The sequence below is a fragment of the Pinus tabuliformis genome, chromosome 3_2, assembly GCF_031772625.1.
Source record: "Pinus tabuliformis cultivar Carrire ecotype Pingquan chromosome 3_2, CPIR1, whole genome shotgun sequence".
In the NCBI taxonomy this organism is placed as follows: Eukaryota; Viridiplantae; Streptophyta; class Pinopsida; order Pinales; family Pinaceae; genus Pinus; species Pinus tabuliformis.
This window is the reverse complement of record NC_142302.1, coordinates 1,247,450,870-1,247,476,568: the sequence shown is the minus strand read 5'-3', so window position 1 is coordinate 1,247,476,568 and position 25,699 is coordinate 1,247,450,870. Positions and strand designations below refer to the sequence as shown.

The following is a 25,699-nucleotide window of genomic DNA, read 5'->3' as shown; positions in this document are numbered from 1 at the left end:
CTGCTGATTAATTTAGCTCCTCTTCTGATTCTTCATCTGTTGAAGAATTAAATACTCATGTACAACCTTGTGATTGTTCAGATTCAAAAAATTGTAAATGCCAATTTTGCTCTGACTCTGATTCTGATGATTACAGTGAATCCTCCATTGAAGAAGTTTATACAGCACCACAGAAAGAAAAGGGGTTGATGGCTCAAACAGAAGAAGAGGAGATGAAAAACCTTTCATAAATCCGTGCCATGGAAGAACGAGATATGAAGAACAGACTCACTGAAGCATTTCTGGATCAACTCTGTTCTTCCAGTTCTTCCAAAAATTCTGCTAAAAAACCATTGTTCGTAGATGCCTCTTTTGAGCGAAACACCAGGTCTTTCCAGAAGCACCAACTACAGGATAAGGTTCGCTCACTCACCTTGGGGGAGGTAAGCAGAGAAATACATAATCTCAAAACTGAAATTTCTGTTTTAAAGTCTAAAATAGCAGAATTAGAAAAAGGAAAGCAGCGCACAGTCACAGCTGCAAATGAGTGGAACGCTGCAACAACCTTCAAAGAACCGAATGTCGAGATTATTGAAGGAAAGAAAGATCCTATTATAGGATTCAGAGAAATGAGGATTTTGGCCGTTGAATATCAGCGGCATCATGTACAGGTAAACATTTGCATACAAGGTGAAATGTTTTCATTAACTCCACCACTGGATTCTGGTGCAGATGTAAATATACTAAATACTAAAGTTATTCCAGCAAAATACTGGATATTTCTCGCTGTGTCGAACTTTCACACGGCTTCCCTCGCCTTTTAACGGTCTGGCGTCCCTTCTATCCTTTGGCGAAATTTTGGCGAACTTCAAGGCAAAGATAAATTGAAAACAACTACTACACAACAGACATTTACTCAAGCACACAAGTACTCAAATGCAGAATGAACACCAACACTCTTTTCATATTATTTTAGAAAATGGAATTGGTTACAATGTATCCCTTCCAAAGATCGACTGTGTTTGCATTTATCGGACTTTTAGCTTCTCATAGGAGAGAGAGCGTTACCGAAGGCTTCCTGGCAAAACACAGACTCTGTCTCAGAATATACAGACTCAAGACTTAAAACTCTACAAGGTCCGGCCACTTTAGATTCTTACCAATGCCGAGCACACTGATACGCAGGCTTCTCAGATCTCTAAGACTCTAAGACTCTAAACCCCGAATGCTTCAAATGAGCCTCACCCCTTTCTTATATAGGAAAAGGAGGGGACAAACATCTAGTCATTGGGCCGACAAACCTCGTCCTAATATTCTGTCAATCATTGAGATGTGGCTCAAAGCGCACCAAAAGTTGGAGAAGTGCTCCGAGTCTCGTGACTGAAGAATCTTTGTACTAGAGTATACTGTGGATGATTTTACGGAGAATATTTACACAGTGGATGCTTTAGTACAGCAAATCCCACGAGAAAGCTGGTCACAAATAGTCCTTGTGACTGGGCATCATTATTACAAAGTGGAGGCTTTAAGGACAAGCCCATGGGAACCCTTTATCAAAAGACAGTGATTTCGGGGAACCGAAATCTTTTGTACAAATTTTCATCCCATGCTTTAGTAAATATTCTTCTAACAATCATGGGTTTATTTAAAACAACTTGATGCTTGATCTTCATTAGAACAAGCCACTCGTGATGTCTAACCATATGTTGCTTTAATATTTCATTATCAGCAAGCTGTAGCATATCTTTGACAGTGTTGTAAGGAGAGTGGAAGCAGTCGGGGATGTTATGTTCAAAACAAATGTCGCATCCCAATCTGTTGTAGGATTCATGGTAGACCGGATCAATAGTTGTTCTATTAACTCCGTAATCGGCCCACCAAGCTTGCAACCAATCGCATTGTTGGTTTCTTTGCATGATTCCCGTTGTCCCAAACTTTAATTTAGTGTAGTGGGTTTCATCTTTTCCATCAATATTCAGAATATCCCACCATAATTTTTTATAGCCTGCAAAATCATAGACTGTATCAGGGAAAATAAGTTTGGGATCATTTCCAGGCCATAAAGCTGCATTGTGGGTCCTCATTGGCCAGGAGATATTCCTAGTGTGATTAATAGAAAAGTATCTGTGATAGATCCCTCGTTGATTTCCTCCATGAGACCAGATCATAGTGATGTCGTGGAAATCGCTTTTAAGAGCATCTTCAGCTTGGAGGTGTCTGTCCTAGTCTTTGTGTAGACCATATCATGGATCCATCTGCTGCCTTTAGGGTACACTCTTCATTCTGGTAGTAGGTGAAAAATATCAGTATGTGCTTGCAGGTTTGCATCTAATACTTTAGTATTTCTTAATTTCCAGGTTGGTTTCCAATTTTCTTTATATTCGGACCAACTCTTGTTTTCTGGGATTGTTCTCAGAATTCCCTGTTTTTGACTTTGATCCCATTCTGTCACAATCACCATCACATGTTCTTGATACTGGATACACTCCTTGCTGAGAAAATCTGGTAAACAATTTTTTGTTCTCTTAATGTGCTCTACTTCAAAGTCGAAGTTTGCAAATAAGGCCTTCCATCTGGCGAATTTAGCTTCTCCTGGATTTTTAATGTCTTTGGTTAATACCCTTTTTAAAGCTGAGGCATCAGTTCTTAGCAAAAATTGTTTGTTTACTAGATGCACTTCAAACTTGTCTATACAATTCCACGCAACTTTAACTTCTTTTTCTATCGTGGAATAGTTTCGTTCTGCAGGGTTCCAAGTTCCTGAGGCAAACTGAACAATTTGTTCTATCTCGTCCTTTCTTTGTTTAAGGATGCCCCCCCATCCAATATCACTGGCATCTGACTCAACAATTTTAAAGGAATCATTATCAACTACATACAAAATAGGGAGGGTCTTTACCTTGGCCTTAATTTGTTGGACAACTCTTGTGTGCGCCTCTGACCACTGAGGTGGTTCTTTCTTCAGTCTCTGATTTAGCAGTCTTCTGTCTTTTGCACAATCTTGGTAGAAGTTGCTAACATAGTTGAGACATCCCAGAAATCTTTGAAGTTGGGTCTTATCAGTGATGACATCTGGAAATCTATCAGAAAATTCCAGGGCATGTTTTTGCAGAGATATCTGACCATTAAATATAGTGTGGCCAAGGAATTTTATAGAAGTTTGAAATACTTCTATCTTTTTCTTGCTCAAGACCAATCCATTTCTTTTTACTAATTGTACAAATGTCTGTACATGTTTAAAATGGTCTTGGATATTTTTTGAAAAGATTAAAATATCATCAATATAAACCAAAAGCCAGTCAAAATATGGCTTAAAGATGGAATCCATTACCTTTTGGAATTTGGAGGGAGCATGCTTCAAACCAAAAGGCATTACGTTCCATTCATAATGTCCTGTAGGTACGCTAAACGCTGTCTTGAATTTGTCTTTCTCAGAAATGGCGACCTGCCAGAATCCTGATTTTAAATCAAATTTTGAAAATACTTTTGCTCCTGCTATCCTTCCTATAAGATCTCCTTTGTGAGGAATAGGATAGGTGTTATCACCAAGGACAGAGTTTAAAAGTTTATAATTCATCACAAGTCTTGGAATACCCCTGATTTGCTCTGACCTTTTATTCACATAAAATCCATAGCAGTTCCATGGACTATCAGATTCTCTGATAATTTTCTTGTCCAATAACTGCTTGAGTTTTTTTCACACAGTTCTTTGTATTCTTTATTCATTGGGATAGCTCTTCTTTTACAAGGCTTTCCAATGTATTCTTCTTTATAAGGCAGTTCAACTATGTACTGCATTCGGTGCCAGAAGGCATTTGGCTCTTCTGAACAACAATCATCTTCTATCCTCTTTTTGAGATCAGCAATTTTCATTTTTATCAAAGGCTTTTCCAACTGTTTTTCTACCTGTATTGTAGATTTCAGATCTTTGAAATCTGTCAATTTAGCTTCAGCTTTGTCCAGTTCTTTGATTGTCTGGACCATGGTAGAAACTCTTGGATTTGAGATGTATGGCATCTCAATTCTTTTTGAACTTCCTTTAGAGGTTGGAACAGTAATGAAATAGCTAGCTCTATTTCCTTTCAGTCTTACTGAACCATGGGGTTCTACTGCAGCCAAAAAGATATCCCCCAAGATACGATCTACTGGAATGTCTACAACTGCAAACTTTAGGTTTATACAATGTTGGTCAAAACAGATAGAAGCTTTTGGCACTTCATACTTGAGTGTTTTGTTTCCTAGACCAATTACTTTTCTGATTGCAGAGATCCAGTATTTTGCTGGAATAACTTTAGTATTTAGTATATTTACATCTGCACCAGAATCCAGTAGTGCAGTTAATGAAAACATTTCACCTTGTATGCAAATGTTTACCTGTACATGATGTTGCTGATATTCAACGGCCAAAATCCTCATTTCTCTGAATCCTATAATAGGATCTTTCTTTCCTTCAATAATCTCGACATTCAGCTCTTTGAAGGTAGTTGCAGCGTTCCACTCATTTGCAGCTGTGATTGTGAGCTGCTTTCCTTTTTCTAATTCTGCTATTTTAGAAATTAAAACAGAAATTTCAGTTTTGAGATTATGTATTTCTCTGCTTACCTCCCCCAAGGTGAGTGAGCGAATCTTATCCTGCAGTTGGTGCTTCTGGAAAGACTTGGTGTTTCGCTCAAAAGAGGCATCTACGAACAATCGTTTTTTAGCAGAACTTTTGGAAGAACTGGAAGAACGGAGCTGATCCAGAAATGCTTCAGTGAGTCTGTTCTTCATATCTCCTTCTTCCATGGCGCGGATTTATGAAAGGATTTTCATCTCCTCTTCTTCTGTCTGAGCCATCAATACCTTTTCTTTCTGTGGTGCTGTATAAATTTCTTCAATGGAGGATTCACTGTAATCATCAGAATCAGAGTCAGAACAAAATTGGCATTTACAATTTTCTAAATCTGAACAATCACAAGGTTGTATATGAGTATTTAATTCTTCAACAGATGAAGAATCAGAAGAGGAGCTAAATGAATCAGCAGATGATTCTTCTAGTTGTTGCTGCTGAATTTGTTCTTTGATCACTACGTTAGGGCAGTGATCTGTTGCATGACTTATTGACCCACATTTCATACACTGTATTTGGGTCTCAGTTTTGACAACTTTACCCCATCTGTACAGAGATTGAGATTTCTTACCTCTGTTTTTCTTCGACTCTTCTCCTACTAGACATTTATTGGAAGTATGTCCAGTCTTACCACAAAGCCAACAAGTAAGCTTGTTCCATTTCTCCTGTTTGGAGGTATGCAAGTGTATATCAGAAGGCTTGTAGTAATGTGTTCTAGGGACATACCTGTAGTATCCCTTTCTAGGCCTTGAAGAGGCTTTGGGTCTATTTGAGACCTGTATTTTGCCTTTGTGATATTTGGTAGTCTATTTATATTCCTTCTTAGCTTTCTTTTTAGCTTTTCTTCTTCTGACCAGGGGATCATCAATGGTTAGACCATATTTACTACAGATAGATTTACTATCTGGAAGCCTTGACAATTTGTCTAAGGACCTGTTTACCTTAGAGCTAGTGCACAGACTGACCAATGCTTTTGTGATGAGAGAATAAATTTCTCCCCAGGTATATGATTCAAATGGTAATTGAAATATTTCTTGCAGTCTAATATAAAAAACAAATCTAGAAGGCAAAGCTGCAACATATACCCGTTTCCATAGCAGATTTTTAGAATCTTTCACCTCATAGATTCTCTGCATCCAATCTCGGTGAAAGTCTTCAAACTATGACATCTTATTACATTTGAGGTTCATAAGTATGACCTTATGCTTATCAGCAATCTCCGTCTTAGAGCCACACAAGTGCTCTAAGATCATAGAAGTCAGAGCCCCAATCATATTGCTCTGGGTTGTCCCATCTGAATTATGTATAATATCTCCCGCTTCATTTTTGAGTAATTCGTTCTCCATTTTTACCATTAGAGCTAGAGATGATTCAGTCTCCCACCATCTGAGAAGTGTTCCAGTAAAACACTGAATGATAGTCTTACATGCTTCAACTTCATTCTTTCCTTTGAGACACATTAACTTGTACTCAGTGAACATCATGTCGACCATTTGTCTGACCTGGCCAACACTGAGGTTATCAATGTTCCATTCTCTGTGTGAATCAGGGAAGAATGTGTGTGTTTCTGGAATTTTGTCTTTTCCTTCCAAGTCAGGAGCTGAATATTTATTGAACCGACTTTCCAGTGGTTCATAGATGGGAAGAATTTGAGATTCTGATTCTTTTTCTTCCTTGAATAAGGAAGCAATTGAAATTTGTTCTGTAGCTTCAGATTTATCTGAGGAGGTCTGAGCTACTTCTTTTGGAAACAAATTTGGGAATCTGTCAACAGGTTTGACAGGATTTTGTATTCGTACATTTCTTTTATATAAGAAAGAAGTAGGGACTGGTTTATCTATTTTTGACAGACTCATCTTGTCAACTTTTTCTGTTAAGTCTGTTAACAATCCCTTAGTAGAACCAATGTGGTCTATCGTTTTTTCTTCTATTTCTTCAATCTTGTTGAGTGATTCTCTAACATAAGTTTTTACAATAGAGGATGAATACTGTACATCATTAAGACACTTAATTACATCATTGAGAGAGACTTGAACAGTATCAAACTGTTCTTTTATTTCAACAGATTTTGCTGTGCTCATTTCAATCCCTTGGACTACCGTGTTGGTCCAATTAATTTGTTCACTGGCTTTTTGTATTCTTCCATCTATACCCAGTGCACTGTCATCCTTGAGAACCAAAGGAATGGCATTTGCAGTGTTCTAATTTTCTCCTAGGATGATACCCTTATATGGAGGGAAAGTAGATGGTGTCTCTATTTTATTACCATCTAGAGTAGTCCAAGAATGTTTGGCTGAGGAGGATGTTGCGTCAGTCATCAACACATTTTCTGACTGAGCCTTTCTTTTCTAGACATAAAAAGAAATCCAGGAACTTGTTTTATCCATATACTTTTTCCACTCCTGGGATAGCTTGATTTTTTCCTCAACTGTATGACTGAGGCCAAATTGTTCTGCCTCAGGGTGTGTGTAGATATCCCAATTCAACATCTCTTTCATCCATTGGGACTCTATTTTGGTCTTTCTGCAGCCATTCAGTAAAAAATTTATGCATCTCTGGTACAGAGGGCTTTTTGCAGTCAGGTGGTAAGGAGCAAAATCTTGATTCTCGGATGAGGTCGTTCATCTGTTCCAAATATCCTAAGCCATACTTAGGCATATTACTTGGCCTCATTTTGTCGAATATTTCTGTCAGCCTTGGATCTTCTAAAGTGGGCAGTTCATGCATCATGAGAACATGGTCAGATTTGTGTGGAAATGGAATATCTGAGCACTTCGGATTGGTACACAGATTTATGGATGTGGAGGGAGGTGCTTCACCAGTCCGAGGATGATGATTCCCATGTCTGGCAGATTCAGCAAGAGTGCTTAAGTTTACAGATGAATGACACTCAGGACATTTTACTTCTAATGAAGAAAAATTTACAATCTGTGCAAATTCAAATAATGAAATATGGCGGCAAGGATTAAAAACAGAACTGGAGCAGGTGGTATCTATAATGCTTGGATCTTGATAAGCTGATGAGATTCTACAGGCTTGTTCTATTCTTCTGTGGTCTATTGTGGATCTTCTAGGAAAAGACTCAAAATTCTAGCGCATGTAATTCAAAATGAATGTTTGACAGCGACATGTGATTTGGTGGTTGTTCAGACAACAATGAGCTCTGTATGTTGAACTACGTACTGTATGAAAGCACTGACTTCTTCTTTTTGGTTCGATTTGGTGAGTTTTTTTTTTTCTCACCCAATTCGTTTTGATTTTACGGGCAGCAAAGTTTAACTGGTATGGTCAGTCAATTTATTGATTTTGAATGGACTGTCATTAAATAGCGCACAAATTTTAATTGTTTGAATGGCACAGCACCAGGTAATATATGGGTTGACAGCAAAGTACAGATGACTGCAATTTGCACAGTGTTAGGGTGATAGTACAGATGGTAAACAGAATTTGATGGTGATGGTATGCACATCAAACACAAATTTTGTTGGATGGACAAGTGTGGAAATGGAAATTGGCTGCAGGATTGGTGGTTGTGCACACTGGGGTTGTTTTTGCAGCTAGGAAGGAAAAAGCACAATGGCAGCTAATGGCAGAATGCACAGTGACTTCTTATTCTTTCTTTTTTTCTATTTTTATTTAATACGCTTTTTAATTTTTTCTTTGTTTGTTTTTTTTTCTAGATTTTTTTTTAAATATAATCCCTTTTTTTCATTATTTTTTTTTATAATTTTTTTCAAATACTTGATGAAAAATACTTTAAAACTTTGCCGGAAATGGAGAAACTCCAACTTGTGTAGTGAATGCTTCAGTTGCAATGACAACAAGGCTGACAAAGGATTGATGGCCAAAGGTTGGGATCAGCCAACTTGGCTCTGATACCAAAGTGGAACGAACAAAGTTTGACCTTCAAGTTAAATACTCCAAAAGACTTGGAATACAAAGATCTCCATTGAGATACAAAAATATATATTAAAACGTATGAGTAAAAATGATGATACAAATGAGAGTGAGGGGCCTAATTATATACCCTAGACAGGTGTCCCTTTATGAACAGTCATGTCTGCTTAGACATGCCTCTTTGTTTAACTAATTATTATTTTAATTACATATTATTGTGATTATTATTTATTATCTAGATTTATTAATTTTACTTTTACATAATTATATTCATAACAATGTAAAGAAATAAAATAAAATTATTGTAATGTTTGCATTATGGGTTTCATGAGCAAGAGATTTTATTTTAGTATAGGCTCCCATTGAGAGCCCTTAGGAATTTTGTCATCTAGTCATAAAAGTCTAAAGAGTCATTGTTATGTAATGAAGACATGTTACACATTGTAAAGAGTCATACTTGTCTATGTAAAGTCATCCTCCAAGACCTTGTCACTAGCCCTCATCAAGTCGGCCTACAACGAAGAGATTATTCTAGAAGATGAAGTCGGCCTTCTCCAAAGAACATGTCGGCCTAAACAGTGATGACCAACGACTATATATACAAGTGCTTGTCCTCATGTGGACACAAGCAATTTGGTAAAGCAAGTCTACAAAGAAGTGCGAAAAAGAGACTAGAAGAAGCCTCTACATTAGCGCAGCAAGAACGAAGGATAGTGAAGATAGGTGTGGACTGTTTTGGGCTAATATGTCTTCCCACAGATGAAGGTAGCAGATCCGAAGGTGTCAACAGAAGGTCGAAAGATTGCAGCTACATTGAGGTGATCTTGTTTGGGTAAAAGACCTCACTAGAAGGAGCCGAGTAGAAGTGCAATAAGTCTCTCTCTTAAGGAGACTATTCAAGGAAGCGAAAGTAATCTAGGGTTTCTGTGGTAGGGTTGCAAACCTACAAGAAGAGACCGAGATTTTGAAGGAAGCCGAGAAGGAGAAGAGGAAGAGCAGCGTTGGAGAGGAGGCTAGTGACTTGGTCTTGGGAGGACTCTAGTGTCAAGGGTCTTTGTCATGGTCTTGGTATTCGTCAATTGAAGATCTATAAGAAGAATTTCGTTTGGGTTTTCCTCTCAAAGAGTGAGAGGTTTTGGCCCTGGCTGACAAGCCTATATACTATGTCTCTTGTCTCTTTATTGTTCATGATTTGGTAATTGTCTTGATGAAAAGAACACAATAATAACTCAAGAAGAGAAGATCATAATCAAGTAGTAAAAAGACTATCACAAGCAATTATCACAAGTAGAGAAATGATCTATACAATTGATGCCCTAGATTTCTCATCAAAAAGGTCAAAGAAGAAAATCTAGCTACTAAACACAAGGAAAATTTGGAGAAGGGAAAAAGAGGAACCAAAAATAGAAGAACATGATTTTATCCAAAACTGTTGAAGTGTCGTCAAGGACAAATGCTTCAGTTAGGCTCTTAATCATGCTGATCCTCAAGCCTGGCCACAGGGGCATCAAGTTCATAACCTCAAAAGGCAGGAAGAAGGATGCAGGTAGTTTGCAAGAAGAAGCTTACAGATGTTGTTCATCACACCCTGTTGTAGCTGCCAATGTACAGTCTCTTCTTTGCAAGTTGTCATACTTGGTACAGAGTTTCTATCAGTATCCACACCAAAATGCACGTCTTGAAGGGTAATGTGAAGGATTTCCTTCCTGCAGATGACCACCATACATGACCTGATCTGTGTAGCCAGGAATAAATTGTACAGGGACTGCCTATGATACTCACATTAGCAAATTGAAAGACACCGTCAATTCAAAGGTCTATACACTCCAAGATAGGGCAGAGCTTACTGCTCTCAGGGACATGTGTGCTCCTCTGAAGAAGCTTTTGAACGTGTTTTTTAAATGAATGCTGAATTTGATCCTCCACTATACTCCCTCAACAAGTAACATGAATTTGCAGATAAATTTTTCATTTTCCTCCCAATCTGACAGGTCCAGGTAACTTTACACCATTATTCTTGGCAGCCAGCATACAAAATAGTGAGCATTGACAAGTGATCTGCAAGATGTTGGGTTACAACTGATCTTGACCACTGCACAGATATAGACATTGGTGGGCATGTACTAACACAATAGGCAGCACAATATTTCAACAACCCTTTCTATAACACTCAGTTGATGCAGCAAGTCCAATGCACAGCAACCTCAACAAGCATCTAGTTTGACTTCTGGGACAAGTGATACTCAAAAACAACAATATCAACGTTTTCCAAGTGTTTGCAGTTTTGGTCTTTTAGGATCACCTCAGCAGATCTCATGGTCACCATATTACAGCACTCAAACACTTCTCGCAAGTGCAATGCAACAACGACAGCAGTTGACTGGAAAGAAAAATACAGCAGCTGAAGCTGTTTCAGCAAATGAAATGAAGCCATCAACAGCTCAGAGAAACATCTATAGCAAAAACCCTTCTTCTATGCAGGTTCTGACTATAAATTCGTCTTCTTCTCTACTTGCCACTGGCATGCCTATATTATCCATTTGTCATCAAGATCTTAACCTGATGGCAGCCTTTTAAGGGAAACAAGATGGGACTCTACAACAAAAGAAAGAAATGTACTTACAGTCTCATCAACTATTCATGGCTGCTAGTCAGCAGCAAAAACAGCATCCTGCGCAAGTGCAGAAATTAGTTTCAAGAGGCCTTAAAGATAACAGAGAAAACACCAATGAAGGAAGTTGCAGTAAGGGTGGACGTTTAGATGACATGAAAGTATCAGCAATTTCCTAACCAAAAACTAGCACAACAATTAGAAAGACATTAAACTCTACTGCTGCTGGGGGTTATCTCAGGTTGTAATCAATTGATGCTTTTCGGCAGAACATAGTGTCTTTGGGCGAAACCCTTAACAAAGTATGGAAACATTCATGAACTAGTGAATCCACAGCATCAAGGTCAATGTGATATTCATCAAATGCAAAGAATGAAGCATGACAGGGGGAGTTCAACTACCTTAACCACTGCAAATGCCATAAACCATTGTTTGGATGTCTATTTTGGCCTCCAAACAAAGAGGAAGCAAAAGGAGCAGGAGTAACTCATGGGGGGAGATGCAGATAGGGGGAGTGCCCCATTTGCCATTGATGACAAAGGGGGAGAGAATACTGAAAGGAGGAGAGTATTGCCATCAATGACAAAGGGGGAGATTGTTGAGATGTCGTCTTGATTGTCATTGATGGCCAAAGCAATAATATGAAGGTCTGTTGCTACAATGTTATCTCTATATGGCCAGTTGATGATATTCCTTGCTGCCTAAAACAATTTAATGAGAAGGATTCAATGAGTTGAAACTTGATACCAAGGCATCTTATCTAAATATTCAATGACAAAGAACTTGAACTCTTGATTAGTGGACTACCTGAAATTGACCTTGATGATGTGAAGGCCAGTACAGAGTACACAGGATACACTGCAGCATCTCCTTTAATACAATGGTTTTGGGAAGTTGTGCAAGGATTTAGCAAGGAGGACATGGCAGCTTGTCACAGGAACATGAAAGGTTCCATCAGAAGGGATTAAAGCTCTTCAAGGTATATCTGATCCTCAAAAATTTCAAATTCACAAAGCATATGAAGCACCAGAGCATTTGCCATCAGCTCATACCTATTTCAATCAGTTAGACCTTCCTAAGTATTCTTCAAAGGAACGATTATTGTTGGCGATTCATGAAGCTAGCGAAGGCTTTGTGTTTGGTTGATGTTTTGAAAGGACAATTTTCTCACACTAATGGGATATGACAACAGTGTTTTCACATTTATTAAACCATATTCAAGCTGTTGTGGGTTTATGCTTCCATATTTTGTATCAATAAAACATTGCGGTCAACTTCAATATATAAATGACAAGTCAGCTAAAATATATAGACAGGTCGGCTTTACCAATAGATGTGCCTCTTCAAAGGTCAGCCCCATTATAGGCTTGCCCAAATCATATATATAGACCAGTCATTGGGTAATCTAAGGTAAGGAACTTGGTTAAGACCACAAAGCAATTTGAACCTGAGATAGATGAGATAAAAAGAACCTTGGAGCTAATTAAGAGATCAAGACGTGGACTGTTCTTTTGGGTTCTTTATTTATTATTTCTGTTTTGGGTAGAGGTTGTTGGTGGTCTTTTCTCTGCCCTGGTTACAAGTCATTCCTTGTTGAAGTTCAAGACCTTATGGCATATTTTGGAAGATATTTAGCCTCCTTGTGGAAGACTAGATCACGGACTCTTGACAGACCAAGACCTCGGCCTCTTGATAACTATTATGTAACTTGGCCCTGAGGCAAAAGCCTGAAGAGTTCGGACCTGTAGCAGAATCTGGGCTTCAGCTCTTGGAACAGTCATTTATGAGCAGAACCTCACCCCTATTTGGCCCCTGAGCATAACTATTCAAGCTGAACTATACTCCTTGGACCTGTGACAGAGTGCATATTAATCTTGACGCCTGAAGTCTCGGACCTGTAACCTCTGTTTCAGACCCATAGCTCGGACTATACTCCTTGGACAGTGAACAGAGCACTTGACTGTGATTTTCCATGCTATATTTCAGACATGTGTTTTGGTCTAGTTCTGAAACCTGAGTTGGATTAAACATATTTGAAATCTCTTTGAGGATTAAGAGCGAAGTCTAAACTGGACTTGGATGTAAAGTAAAGATTGGCATAAAGTCCTATGACTGTGACCTTGACCAAGCAGCTCAAACCAGTTTTTGAAGAGTTCCTTCTTTAGTAAATTATTTGGAGCACTTTTGAGCGGCCTTTGATGAATCTTTGGATTAGTCCTCTGAGCAAATGTTGATCAGACCTTGTGTAAAATTTAAAGAAGTCTTGGAACAAACCTATTGAAGCAAACTTGAGGACTTGAAGCAGATTTATGGAAGGCATTTTTGAGGCATATCTAAAGCAATCTTGAAGCAGATCTCAAGCAGCCTCATTGAAGAACTTTTGTGTTGACTTGAAGACTGTGTTCGAGCAGATTTGTTGAAGACTGGTTGAGCTGATATAGAGAAGGGATCTTTGTCTACACTTAGAACACTATTGGAGACAGCCTTGAAAGCATTATTTGAGTTAGACTTGGAAGCAACTTGGAGCACTATTGAAGGGTGTTTTGGAAGCACTATCGAAGGCATTCTTGGATCATTATTTTAGATATTTTTGGAGTCTTGGAGACATCTGTAGAAGCAGTTTTGGAGACACCTTGTTGCAGACATGGAGCCGATCTGGAGTTCAAGCTGATCTTGAAGACCCCTTGGAGACATCCTTGAAGTATTATTGAAACTTTGTTGGAGATATCTTTCTAGCCTTGTTGAAGAGACTTTTGGAAGACTTGAAGCAGTATTGAAGTTACCTTAAAGGATTGAAGCAAGTAGAGAAGGGTTGGAGCCCTAGAGGATTGGAGTCCTCATACAAGGTTGGCGTCTTGTAGGTGGCGCCCGGATTGTCTTTGAGGATTGGAGTCCTCATAAGAGGTTGGAGCCTCATTGAGATCAAGGTTGAAGCCTTGAAGAAGTTTGAATCTTGTTGTATTGGTTGGAAGCCTAAATTGTTGTAGAGTGGAGTCTTTACTGTTTCTATTAATAAAAATTATTTTTCTTATTCTACATCTTGTGTTCTGGTTTAACTAGTGATCTTAACTTGCATAATTTAACCATTGTAAAGATATATTGATTCCCCCCCACCCCCCCCTTCATTATTTCCAACAGAATTTGTCTAAGACTCATAGATTTTTCATGACAACCTTTTAGTCATAGGCTATAGCCCTGGTCTCATGCCATACCTTACACAGCCTACCTCACAAAAATAATTTGAATCCAGACACAGAACTAGTGCAGTTCTAGTACCCAATATTATGGAACCATAAGGCCCCTTTCCAATTTTGTCAAGTGCAAGAGCCCTTTGTCAGAGAAGTTAACCATATGGTCACTGGATGGGGGCCCAACAAAATCTCAACCAAAGCACAGGCTTTCCTTTGAGGAAAGGGAACACATGAGAAAAGGGAACAAAACACCCTAGTTCGAATCTATGGATTCCAGGAGAAGCCCCTGTTGTTGGCAAAATTTAGAGAAGTTGATAACTATCATCACAAGAAGTTCAAAGAAGCCATTGAGATTGAAAAACACTCTGGGAATTTGAACAAGGATGATGGTTGGAAGATTAGAACGAACTAGATTCCTGCCCTTTCTTCCAGTTTTGCTTCCTCTTGAATCCTTTCTCTCCCACTTCCTTTTCCGCTTTTAATTTTAATTATCCTTTCTTTTATTTTATTTTTTTAATTAGTTTATCATTATAGCTATGGTTTCTAGTATGTATATATGTGTGTGTGCGCGCACATTTTGGTATAGATATAGTATTTATAGACATATACCTCAATTTTAAATATGCTATAATATATTTGTGCTAAATAAAAAAAATGTTTATGTTACTTTTTATTGTTATTTTCATTTATTTTATTTATTATTTATTCTTTTATTTTATTTTGTTTTATTTTACATTATATTTTTTTCTTTGACTTTTTCCCTTTTTCTATTGTTTATAGTCAATTTTGGTTTTTGAGCTATTTTATTAGTAATATATGGTCAGTGTCTATTTTATTCTTCATATTATTTTATAATGACTTTTTTCTATTTTTCATATATAGATATATATATAATTTGATTATATTATTACTCATTCTTTTCATTTGTTATTATGTTTCATTATCTCTTTTCCTTTAATATTTTTTTCTATTTTTATATTATTTATTTAATTAGTAATATTTGGTCTTGACTCTTAACTCATCAATTTGTTAATTAACTAATAGTATTTGGTCTTAGTTTGTTTTAATTTTTTAATAGTTTAATAATTTTTTATTTTATTTTTTCTTAGCATTTATAACCTTTGGATTTCTTCTTTTTTGACTTCCCTGCTAGCATTCATATTCTTATTAATTATTTGAATGTTTGAAACTTGTTTATTCCCTTTTAAAATCATTTTCATTTTTGACCTCCTAACGTCTCTTCTCCCCGCATCTCTCACCTATTTGTCTATCAACGTTGGATCAGATTTCATATCTCTGTCTTGAGGATGAGCCACACTTGATGGCTCGAAATGTCGACCATAAAAGCTTCAATGTGAGTAATTTGGAAATGCTAGAACATAATGCTCTTCTCACATAAGCCTCCACTCTGAGACAATTGAATTGATAGACAATTATCCTCATGGTTGGATTTTTAGAGATTCCATTTCTTGGAGCTTAACTGACATATTTTTTTTGGACCCTATGGGTGTGTAAAGGTTTCTTTCTTTGTGGATGATTGTTGTCAATTCTCGAAGCTTTTTTATCCTAGTTCTTATTTGGTGCATAAAGATTGATGGTAAAATATTCAAGTCTTCTACAAGCTAACCTAATCATTCCATTGAATGATAAATTCTACCACTTGGAAAAGATGACATTTTGGGGTATCTCTAATCCTTCCTCCTTTATTGGTTTGGTAATTATTTGGTACCTTGTCTTGTCTATCCATCTTGGAACCTGTTGTACAGTATTTGTCAAAGTTCCAAGGAAGCAGAAGTACCAATTTTTTCAACAAGATCAGATCATTTGTCAGCAATTCATATGTCATTGTAAACCCATTTTGCAAGTTGTGTAATGTAAATGATCCTAGTAAGACCATGAATGTATGTAACAACCTAGGTATGCCTATTATTTTGGCGAGAGTTTCATCCTAGGAGGTTTCTCGTCTCACTAATTCATTTGTGTTTCCAGAGTTTTTCCCTCCAGCCTCACCCCAAAGCTAGGGTGGAATTCTTTGTCAAAGTCTTAGGTGAGTCCTAGTGTTCTAGTCGAGTCTTATGTAAAAGTGATTTGGGAATAATTTAAGCTATCTGGCTAAATTATTTTATTACTAATCACTTGGTCTACTAGCTCATATTGTGTTGCAAATTGAGTATGTTTTTTGAGGGTTTAAGCCGAACGAGTATTCCCCCTTTGAGGGTTGAAATTGTAAATCTTATGTAAAAAATATTTTAATGCATGGTCCATCATACTTAGACACCATGGTTAAAATATTAGAGGGTAGAAAAAATAATTAATCCCCTTGTGTCAATTAATTAAATTTTCTAGCAAAATTAAATTAAAATCCTAAGCCAAAAATTTAATTTATTAGAGTCAAAATTAAAATGTCTTGGGAAAATTAAATTCTCCAAGTGAAAAAGATCGTGGGCCTTAAAGGAATTAATTTTTTAGAGGTCCTCCACATAGGGAATATTGAATATTTCAAGAAAAATTGGACCCTTGGGCCTTGTTGGTTAAGTCAAAGTTAAATTTTTGAGGAAATTAACCCAAAATAATTAATTTTAAGCTAATTAAAATGAGATTAAATAATAAATTCGAAAATTCCTCAAAAATAAAAATTCAACGGCTAAGATTAAAAAATGATCAAGTATTTTTCGACGATCAAGATTATTTTAACAAGGATTAAGGAAACTAGGCGTTATTTTTCACTTGGAGAATTTATCTATAAATTAGAGAGTCATTTGAGTCTCTAGCCATCTGATTTCTGGCTAAGAAATTGCTACTGAAGCATTTGTGTAAACTATTGTCCCGCTAGGAACTATTTTTTTCTATCATAATAAAGACTTTTGGGTGCAACTCGAGGTGTACTTGTTCATTGATTTGTGGTATGTACTAACTACGAGCTTCCTATGTTGTGCTAATATATGATTATTTTGAGATAAATACATAGTGTTTGTAGGTACTTTAGTCCTTGGTCTCCAAGTTCACAAACTGTGGGCAAAGATCATTTTCCTTGGATCCTGAATATTTATATGGTTCATTAAATCTTCGCTAAGGCTATAGTGTGCATGGGGTTTCTGAAGCGTTTTTAGCCATTTATCAAAGAAAAAGCCATAAAAATATTTTTCTCAAAAAATTAAATTTTTATAACCTTTGTATATTTTAGATTTTGTAAATATAATTTGTAAATTATATTTGCTAACTTGGGTTTGGGGTTTTAAGAATTTTTGTATATATTTTGTGTTTCCGTGTTTTATTTTCACTTTTTGTAGATTGAATCAAGAGATCAAGCTGAAGTAGAGTTAGATCTAAGCCCTTGAGGGTAAGATCTAGTCTCTAGAAAATTTTGCAAGACTACCCACAGAAAATTTTGCTGCAAAACTCAAATCCGAAAGAGAAAAAAATTTGAAGGGTTTCACTTTTGCAGGCCTCCCGGGCCCAGATCCACCTCCTCTAGCCCAATGTTTCCCTCTCTCCTCCATGCGTCATCCTAAAAAGGCTCAGCATCATTTGTTTTGGCCTTTTAGGGTAGGTCATAAGCCTCAGAGGCCTGGACCTCCCTTCCCTAGCCCTGCGTTGGTGTTTTAGGCCCTTTTTAGCGCTGGTCGTGGGCTTAAGGAGCCTCGTCCCCCTCCATTGCCCTAGACAATTGCCCATTGGGCTAGCCATGGCCTTTTAAGGCCCTAAATTGCCCCAAAAGCCCCAACGTCTAGCCTTCAAGGGCCTTCCTCCTCCAACGTTAGCCTTTTTCGATCTCCTCTTGCCTCTATGACCCCTGAGATCTCCTCTCCCAACCTCCTCTTACCTCAATGCTAGTCCTTTTAGGCCTAGAGTTGCCCTTCCTTGGCCTATTTTGCCCTACTTTCCCCTAGTTCCATCTCTGAACTTTTTAAGATTGATTCCTTGGTGGTTTTGCAGGAGAAATTTGCTCAAAAACTTGTGTTTTCAGGTACATGATCATTGGAGAACTTTTGGGTTACTTGGGCAAGTTGGTCTTCAAGGCCTTGGGTTTAGGGTTTGATCTCTAAACCCTCATTTTGCGTCTGTTTTATTACAGCAGTGATAATAGTGACATAATAGCCCTAAAATCACATTTAAATTGGTCAAAATAGCTAAATTTTCCTAAATTTTGGCCACTTGGGCATCTCAGATCTAGCCTAGATCTAAAAGTCTTATCGCTGGAATTTACTGGATAAATTACTGAATCAGATCTAGAATTTATGAATCACGCATTTAAAGAAGGCTCAAAAAAATTGAATTTTTCAAATTTGGTGAATTTTTACTATTTTTGGCATATTGGGAATTGGTTTAAACATCATTAGCTTGTTGATCTACTGATTTGTTTACTGTTGTTATAAGATATATCACATCTGATCTAGCACTGAATACTGCATCTTAAAGTGGTTTAAAACTCATATTTCACTTTGGCAAGTTATTGGACATTTTACTAATCATTGCCAGTCACTATTGGTTTGATATCTATTGGATCTAAGGTGTTTTCCTTGCTGTTGTTACAAGTTTCTTACTGTTATCCTAACAGTCACATATAACATCTTAAGAGGTCTGAAAATCATAAATTTACATTTGCTGGTCATTGGAAAATTTCATGCTTCATGTGTCGGCCAAATTTCATTGTTTAAAGTGATCTTCTTACTGCTGTTCTATAAATAATAAGTGCTTAAATTTTCTGAAGTTACTGCTGATATGATTATTGAGATCTAACACTTGTTTATCTCATTCTAAGTTTACAAAAAATTCTGAATTTTGCACTAAAAGCACTCCCACACTCAAGACTCTCTTATCTCATTGATGGTCTAAGTTGTTTGAGCATTGAGATCTAATTGGCATTATTGTATTTGACATTTAATTGTGGCATTGTTAAGAAATCATCGGATAATTGCTCTTAAGGAATCATAATCTTAAGAGGTTTTGATATCTTGGTTGTTTATCTTAAGCATTTGGTATCTTAAGTTTCATTGGTCATTTGGCAATTTTCTAAGCATTTTGTGGAATATTGTTGAATATTGGCACTTGTATCTTTGAGCACATGTCTTGCCCTAAGATTGTTAGTTAATCATTGTTAAGTACTCTTGCTATAAGATAATTCACACTAAGTACTTAAATAACATGAACCAATCTTAACTCAAGATAAGTTCACTCAATCTATCTTGCATAAGCATTCTAGGATCTAGCTTGCATTAAGAACTTACCTCCTAGCATAAGCTAGGTTGATAGACTCTTAGGGCACTCATTTTCCAATTAGCTTGAGGGATTCAACTCTTCTTAGTGGTTAACACAGTGACCTTGCAGTCATCAGAGCCACAGTGTCTGCAGCGTCGGAGGCACTGGGTGGGTGGAACACAAGGGGAGGTATCGTTAATCAGGCCACTGCCTGCTTCCCATTGGCTTCCATTTCACAACCTACTCTGAAGATTGTTTCTCAAAACAGTTAAGGGAGAGGTTCTACTTAGACTAGGCACATAATTAAAAATAACCAAGATCATTGCATCCAATGTTTTAAAAACCAGCCGATTTGAACCGGTAACCGGTCGAACCAATCGGTTCACTAGCCGACAGGGTCAAACTGGCCAAAAAACCCAATTTGACCCCACTCTTCGCCAAAAAATTAGAAAAAACGGTCCTAACCGGCCGGTTTAGGACAGAATCAGCCGATTTATGGTCGAACCGGCCAATTTATGGTCAAACCGGCCGGTTCCATCATAAACCGACCGGTTTATTGCCAGGGCAGCTATAAACCCAACATAATGCATTTTTGTGAGTTTTGAAGTTGTTTTGAGGAAAATTTGGGGTTGTTTTCCTGCAAAAATAGTCCCTCCATGAAAAACATGCCTACCCTCTCATTTTCCTGACACATCTCAACCCTAGCAATGTTGGCAATTAATGGTAATGTTAAATTCTTAAAGTAAAAGAATGAAAATGAAAATTAAACGAAATGTCACTTTTACTTAAATTTTTAACATTACCATGAAATGACTTAGGATGTTTGAGAGTGGTTTCGACCTCATTGGATTTCATATGGAAAAACTAGAATTTTAGATTTCACTCAAAATTTAGCAGACTTAATGGTTTTCAGGAATTCATGGTTTGGGGGTTTGCAATGTTTCCATTTGATTCTATCATGAGTGAGGGTATGATTTCATATGGAGAAATTAGAATTTTAGATTTCACTCAAAATTCAGCAGACTTAATGGTTTTCAGGATTTCATGGTTTGGGGGTTTGCAATGTTTCCATTTGATTCTATCATGCGTGAGGGTATGAAATTGGCATTTGATCAAGAGCATGAAGCCCTTTAAGAACCTTGATGTTGGTGGCATTGATTGTTGAACTTTGTTGATGTTGGTGGTATTGATTGTTGAACTCCTCTACCATGGCCTTAACAAGAATGCACCCTTCACTCAAAGGAAAACAACTAGTTAGGCATGCTAATCTTTTTCTACCACATTATAAGGTTGAGGAGATGAACCCTTCACTCAAACCAAAATCATTGGTTAGGCATGTTAAACCTTTTCAAATTCTATCATGTCATAATGTTGAGCAATCCAAGTCCGAAGACTTTGAGCTAGATGATGTTTATGTATCTCTTATTGATGATGTTTATGTATTTCTAGTAGTGTTGAATCAATGATGAGTTTCATGAGTGACCATGTTGATCAGTGATTTGTAGTTTTGATGTATGTTTTTGCTACTACTACTAAAGTTGTAGAGGAGTTTTAGGAGTCCTCAAACTTTGAGCCATATTATTCATGTAGCTCATGTTGATAATCTCTTGTCTAGTAGTGGTGATGAGTTTGATCATGATGAGGAGTGATCATGTTGTTGATCACTGATATGTAGACTTGTAATAGGTCAGTGACCCTAGAGCTTAGAGCATTGTTTTCGGACTCTAGAGGCCATTTACAGCCTCATTGATCATGTATTTTGTTGCAGATATGTATTGCACTCAATGCCATTTTGATCTATTCACCTTTACATGGTATATAGATGAGAAAACCTTGCATATTTTGTCTCTATTGGTTTGGAATCATGGTTTTAAATCTTAAAAATAGCTTTTTTTATTAAAAACTAATTATTTCATGTATTTTTTTAAAGACCGGTTCATTTAGACCTGACTAGTCCTAGTTTGACTGGTTTTAGTTTGAAACCCGGTTTATTAGGTGGACCGGTCCGATCACCGGTTCCGGTTTTTAAAACTATGATTGCATCACACATAGATCCTAGGATTTGCACATCATATAGGTTAGTCGATCATTCAAGCAGCGGATGTCCATCCGGTTACTTGGTTTCAATTTATAATAAGCAAGAAATGTGACTCCATAAGGCACTGGTCTCATACTTAAAATTTAATCTAATCATTAATCTTACTAAATTCTACCGAGTAGCTAGGCCACTCATCCCTGTCTCCCAAGCAAGTTGGTTCCCAACTTGTTTTCCTTCACCTCATTCCATAGGGACTACCGCCCATAGCCTACTATTGGGAGACAGCTAGAATGGAGTGGGCGGGGATCGGAGTGACAGCCCCCACCCTAAGTGGTTGTCGCGGACCGCGGTACCTGTACAATCCGGGCGACCACAGAACCATAGCAAGATGTATTAAGTAATATTGTCAAGCCATAGATGATCTTGTTGGTGAAAGTTGTCCCCTTGAGAGTCCCTTTTTGTTGGGCCTTGATTTCCATTGTTGATCATGACTGGATGAGGGATTATTCTCCTATTTAGTTATAATCTCTTACCCTAATCCTTGAAAGAAAAAGGCCAATTCTTAAGATGGTTTCTTCTTGACCTCATCTGCCATTTGATCTCCACTGCCCTTGTTGGATTTGGCACTAATCTCTACTTCCTTCAATCGACCCTTATGAAACCATGTTCTGGGGCGGCAACTCAATTGGTAATCCGAGATATGTGAAATCAATGAAACTCAAGAGACCTAGGTTCAAATCCCCCTGTTTGCGACCCGGTTTACTGAGAGGAGGACAGGCCATAGACCCCCAGAGGTTTACTAATAGTTACATGTCAGGCGAGCTGTTGGGTTCCTTTGGGTCACAAAAAAAAACCCTAAAAAACCCCAAAACTATGATTTACTAAGGCAATTCTCACTTCACCTTATTCCTCATTGCTTAGCTTTGATAATCCTACTAGTGGTACTGCCCTTGAGCTGAAGGAGAGCCGGCCTAAAATGAAGATGATAGCTTATTGAGGCGATAGTGGTGACCTTCCTAACAGTTGCCACTTGAGTTGTACCTTGTGGATTAGGGTTTTGATCGTTAAGTACAATTTGGGTGGTAATAGGTCCTTAACTGTAAATGGGAGATCAAGAGGTGCAAAGGAAAGCCTTTTTGCTTTTTACCTGGGATATGTTTACCCTCCTACAGGAAAAGGGGGCACTCAGATGAACAAATATTTGAATATATGTTCCAGTTTTGGCAGCAAGAGCATTGAGCAGGGATGAGCCATGGCAGATATTAGTTAGTCACTGAATAAACACTCCAATGTGGTAGGTGTAAAGGGATCTATTTGGGATTTGTGATGTGACTAGAGAAGCTAATCCATTCATTATCAAGATTGGTTGTCCTTAGCATAAGGATTATACATATTTGGCAAATAATTTTAAGGTACCTGCACTAGGAATTTGAGAGGCCAAGAAGTGATCAGGGCTTGGCCGTGTGCTCTATTTTGACTTTGCCCAAAGTTCAAAGACAAGCAGGCAGTTTTTTATTCAATTCCATGATGAAAAGATTCTCTATGAGACTTTTGAGTTTTTGGTTATGTGGGGTGTTGTGGGATATAGAGGTCCTAATTGGTAGAGTTGAAACCTGTTAATCATGCCCAACGTCTCTTAAATGTAGACAAAAAATGCCTACAGTGAACTCTGTAAATTTAGTCCAGAATCTAATCTCGTTAAAAATGTAATCAAAAGTGCAAGGTTCTACCTAGAAAGATTGGTCGTGGAGTTATTGCAAGCTCCTATTTTGCTAGAAAACAAACAAACTTTGTGAGATGACAATGTTTACACCACCCATTGCAAAAAGAGTTATTAAAAAGGTAGGGGATCAAGATGGGCAGCATAGATCAAAATAGGAGCTGGATTGTATTTAACCCAAGTTTCACAGTTAAGGACAGGCATCATAACTCGGGACTAACAAATGGGTGTTGCTGTTATAAGTCAAAAAGAGAAGACAACAAATCATGTTTTTCAGGTATGTTGAGTGCCTTGAGCATTGTGGGCATGGATCTCATCATAGTTTCCTACCGTCTTAGTCAAGCCTCTATGTTGGAAGGGAGTGTTTTAGGGGATGTATGGATTATCAGGAAGCATGTAAGAGGAACATGGAGTACTATTATGCTGAAATGGATTACTTTTGTCTATATAAGAAGATGCAAAGACACCTTTAGTGGGGAAGTTATTACGATCTGTTTTATATTTTTAAAGATAATTAGCTGTAGACTTTTATGCTAGGATGAAACCAAATAGAAAAAATATGACTCCTTAGAGATTGCTGCTAAGGAAGATGTGTTGGACTTATACTGAGATAGGGTGTAAACATGGATGCCATATAGCTATCAGATGATATTAAGAAAACACTGTGCATCTCAATGTTACAAAGAGACTAAGCTACCTTTAGAGTACACCCCTAAGCCACCATTTATAGTAACGCTAACAAAAATTTGAAACTACAAGAAGCAAATCCAGTAATCATGAGAAACACAAACTTTGGATTGGAATCTAAAATTAAAATAATACCCGTGGACATGATCAGCATTCTGGAATCGAGCAGCATCTTGGCCTCTGCACTCCACTATGACATCTTGTTCCTTCTTGCTCTGCCTTAGATGAGGTATGAAATGTAAGAGTATTATGAAACCAAACAAAATGATCTATCAAATACCCTAGCTTTAGGAAAACAACAAGAGAAAATGTGAAAAATATTTTTGATGTCTTGACACTTAAGCAGAAACATCTAGTACACATGGGTACACTAATTGTCTGACAACTGAAAGCTGAAATGCAAAGCCTGAGAGACAAAAAGGTCATCTGAACAGAGGAAAGAATCAACAGAGCAAAAACGTAACAAAGCTAAAATATGAGAATACTTTCAAGTGTTTAATTATTCTTGACACAGAAATTACGATGTCCAGATAATGACCCACAGTAAAAGGTTCTGGGGTTACAATGATAAAAAAATCCAAACCTGATGTCTGGAACATTTTCATGCAGTTTAGCTTGTTTCAATTTAAAGATTGTACTTGGAGAAAATTACATGAACAAACCACAAACCATGCAAATTTGAAATGAAAACAATCTAGTGCATACCAACACAGAATGGCTCTAGAAGTAAACTTACCAAATAGTCAAATATTGTAAGCTTAATCATTCGATAATCTTCACCTCTACTACACTCTCTCTCACATGGCAATTCTGAAATATTTTAAAGAACAGCAAAACAGTTAGCTCAAAACAGAAAACATCAGTTCATGCTTCAACACATCAATTAACCCAATATTTCAACTTGCATTCACATCAAAACCCCATTGCTAAACTGGACATTAAAAAGTGCAACAAGTATCATAAATACTAGGGAAGAAAAACTTCAACTGATTTTTAAAAACCCAATGACGCTAAAAGCATCTAATGGAGAGGACAAAATAATTTATGTTTCAATTATCAAATAAAAACGGCCACTCATACGAAAGCAGGCATACACTAAATACATAGATAATGCTACCCCTCATGTTGTATGAGGTCAAATTAGTTATTTTTATCACAATCCAGTTGCACAAGACAGAAATTTTTATGACATTGATTAATTATTGGACATATACAGGAGCTAATTTTTGGGTGTACACACTTTCCTTAGCATTACTCTTATGGTTCTGCTGACTAAATGCCTCAACAATTAGGTGTGTGATGTCTAGAGGAGAGTGAATAGTGTTGAGAGATTTGCTAATGCCTCTACGGCCAAGCAAGAGCACCATTAATTGACCAATAATACATTACTTGCAGAGCACCAGTGGTACCCTTCACGTGTTTCATTGACATGATGGTACCTTTAGTATGAGGTATCCTTCATCAAATGGTTCCGAGATGGTTAGTGTGGTTTGACATGATGCACATGATGATGTGGTACAAATTTGTCTTGGGGTGGTTTTCCTAGTACATGGGGTTCTATTTCACATGATAATGGCACATTCCTATGGCTGATATTATTTTATTAGAGTGCCTAGTTTATTAACCCCATTTACATGTTTCTAGAGGCAATCATTGGTGCGTTGATGTGGATACACCCTCCTGGTGACAGCTCCCTAGTTCACGAGGGTATATTTTTTGTTTATTTCACATTATTATGGCATATACCTTAGTCTAGATGGAGAGCCAC

General features: G+C 37.3%; 1 protein-coding gene across 1 annotated transcript in view; it reads right to left on the bottom strand.

Moving 5' to 3' along the window:
* The window catches only part of LOC149185255 (uncharacterized), a 129,132-nt gene that overhangs the window by 14,473 nt on the left and 88,960 nt on the right, over positions 1 to 25,699 (bottom strand). The window contains exons 2-3 of the mRNA XM_089417862.1: positions 24,668 to 24,741; positions 24,067 to 24,146 (exon numbers count right to left, since the gene is read on the bottom strand). Coding sequence (XP_089273988.1) covers positions 24,067 to 24,146; positions 24,668 to 24,741 — 154 coding nt within the window. The remainder of the gene's footprint in view (positions 1 to 24,066; positions 24,147 to 24,667; positions 24,742 to 25,699) is intronic.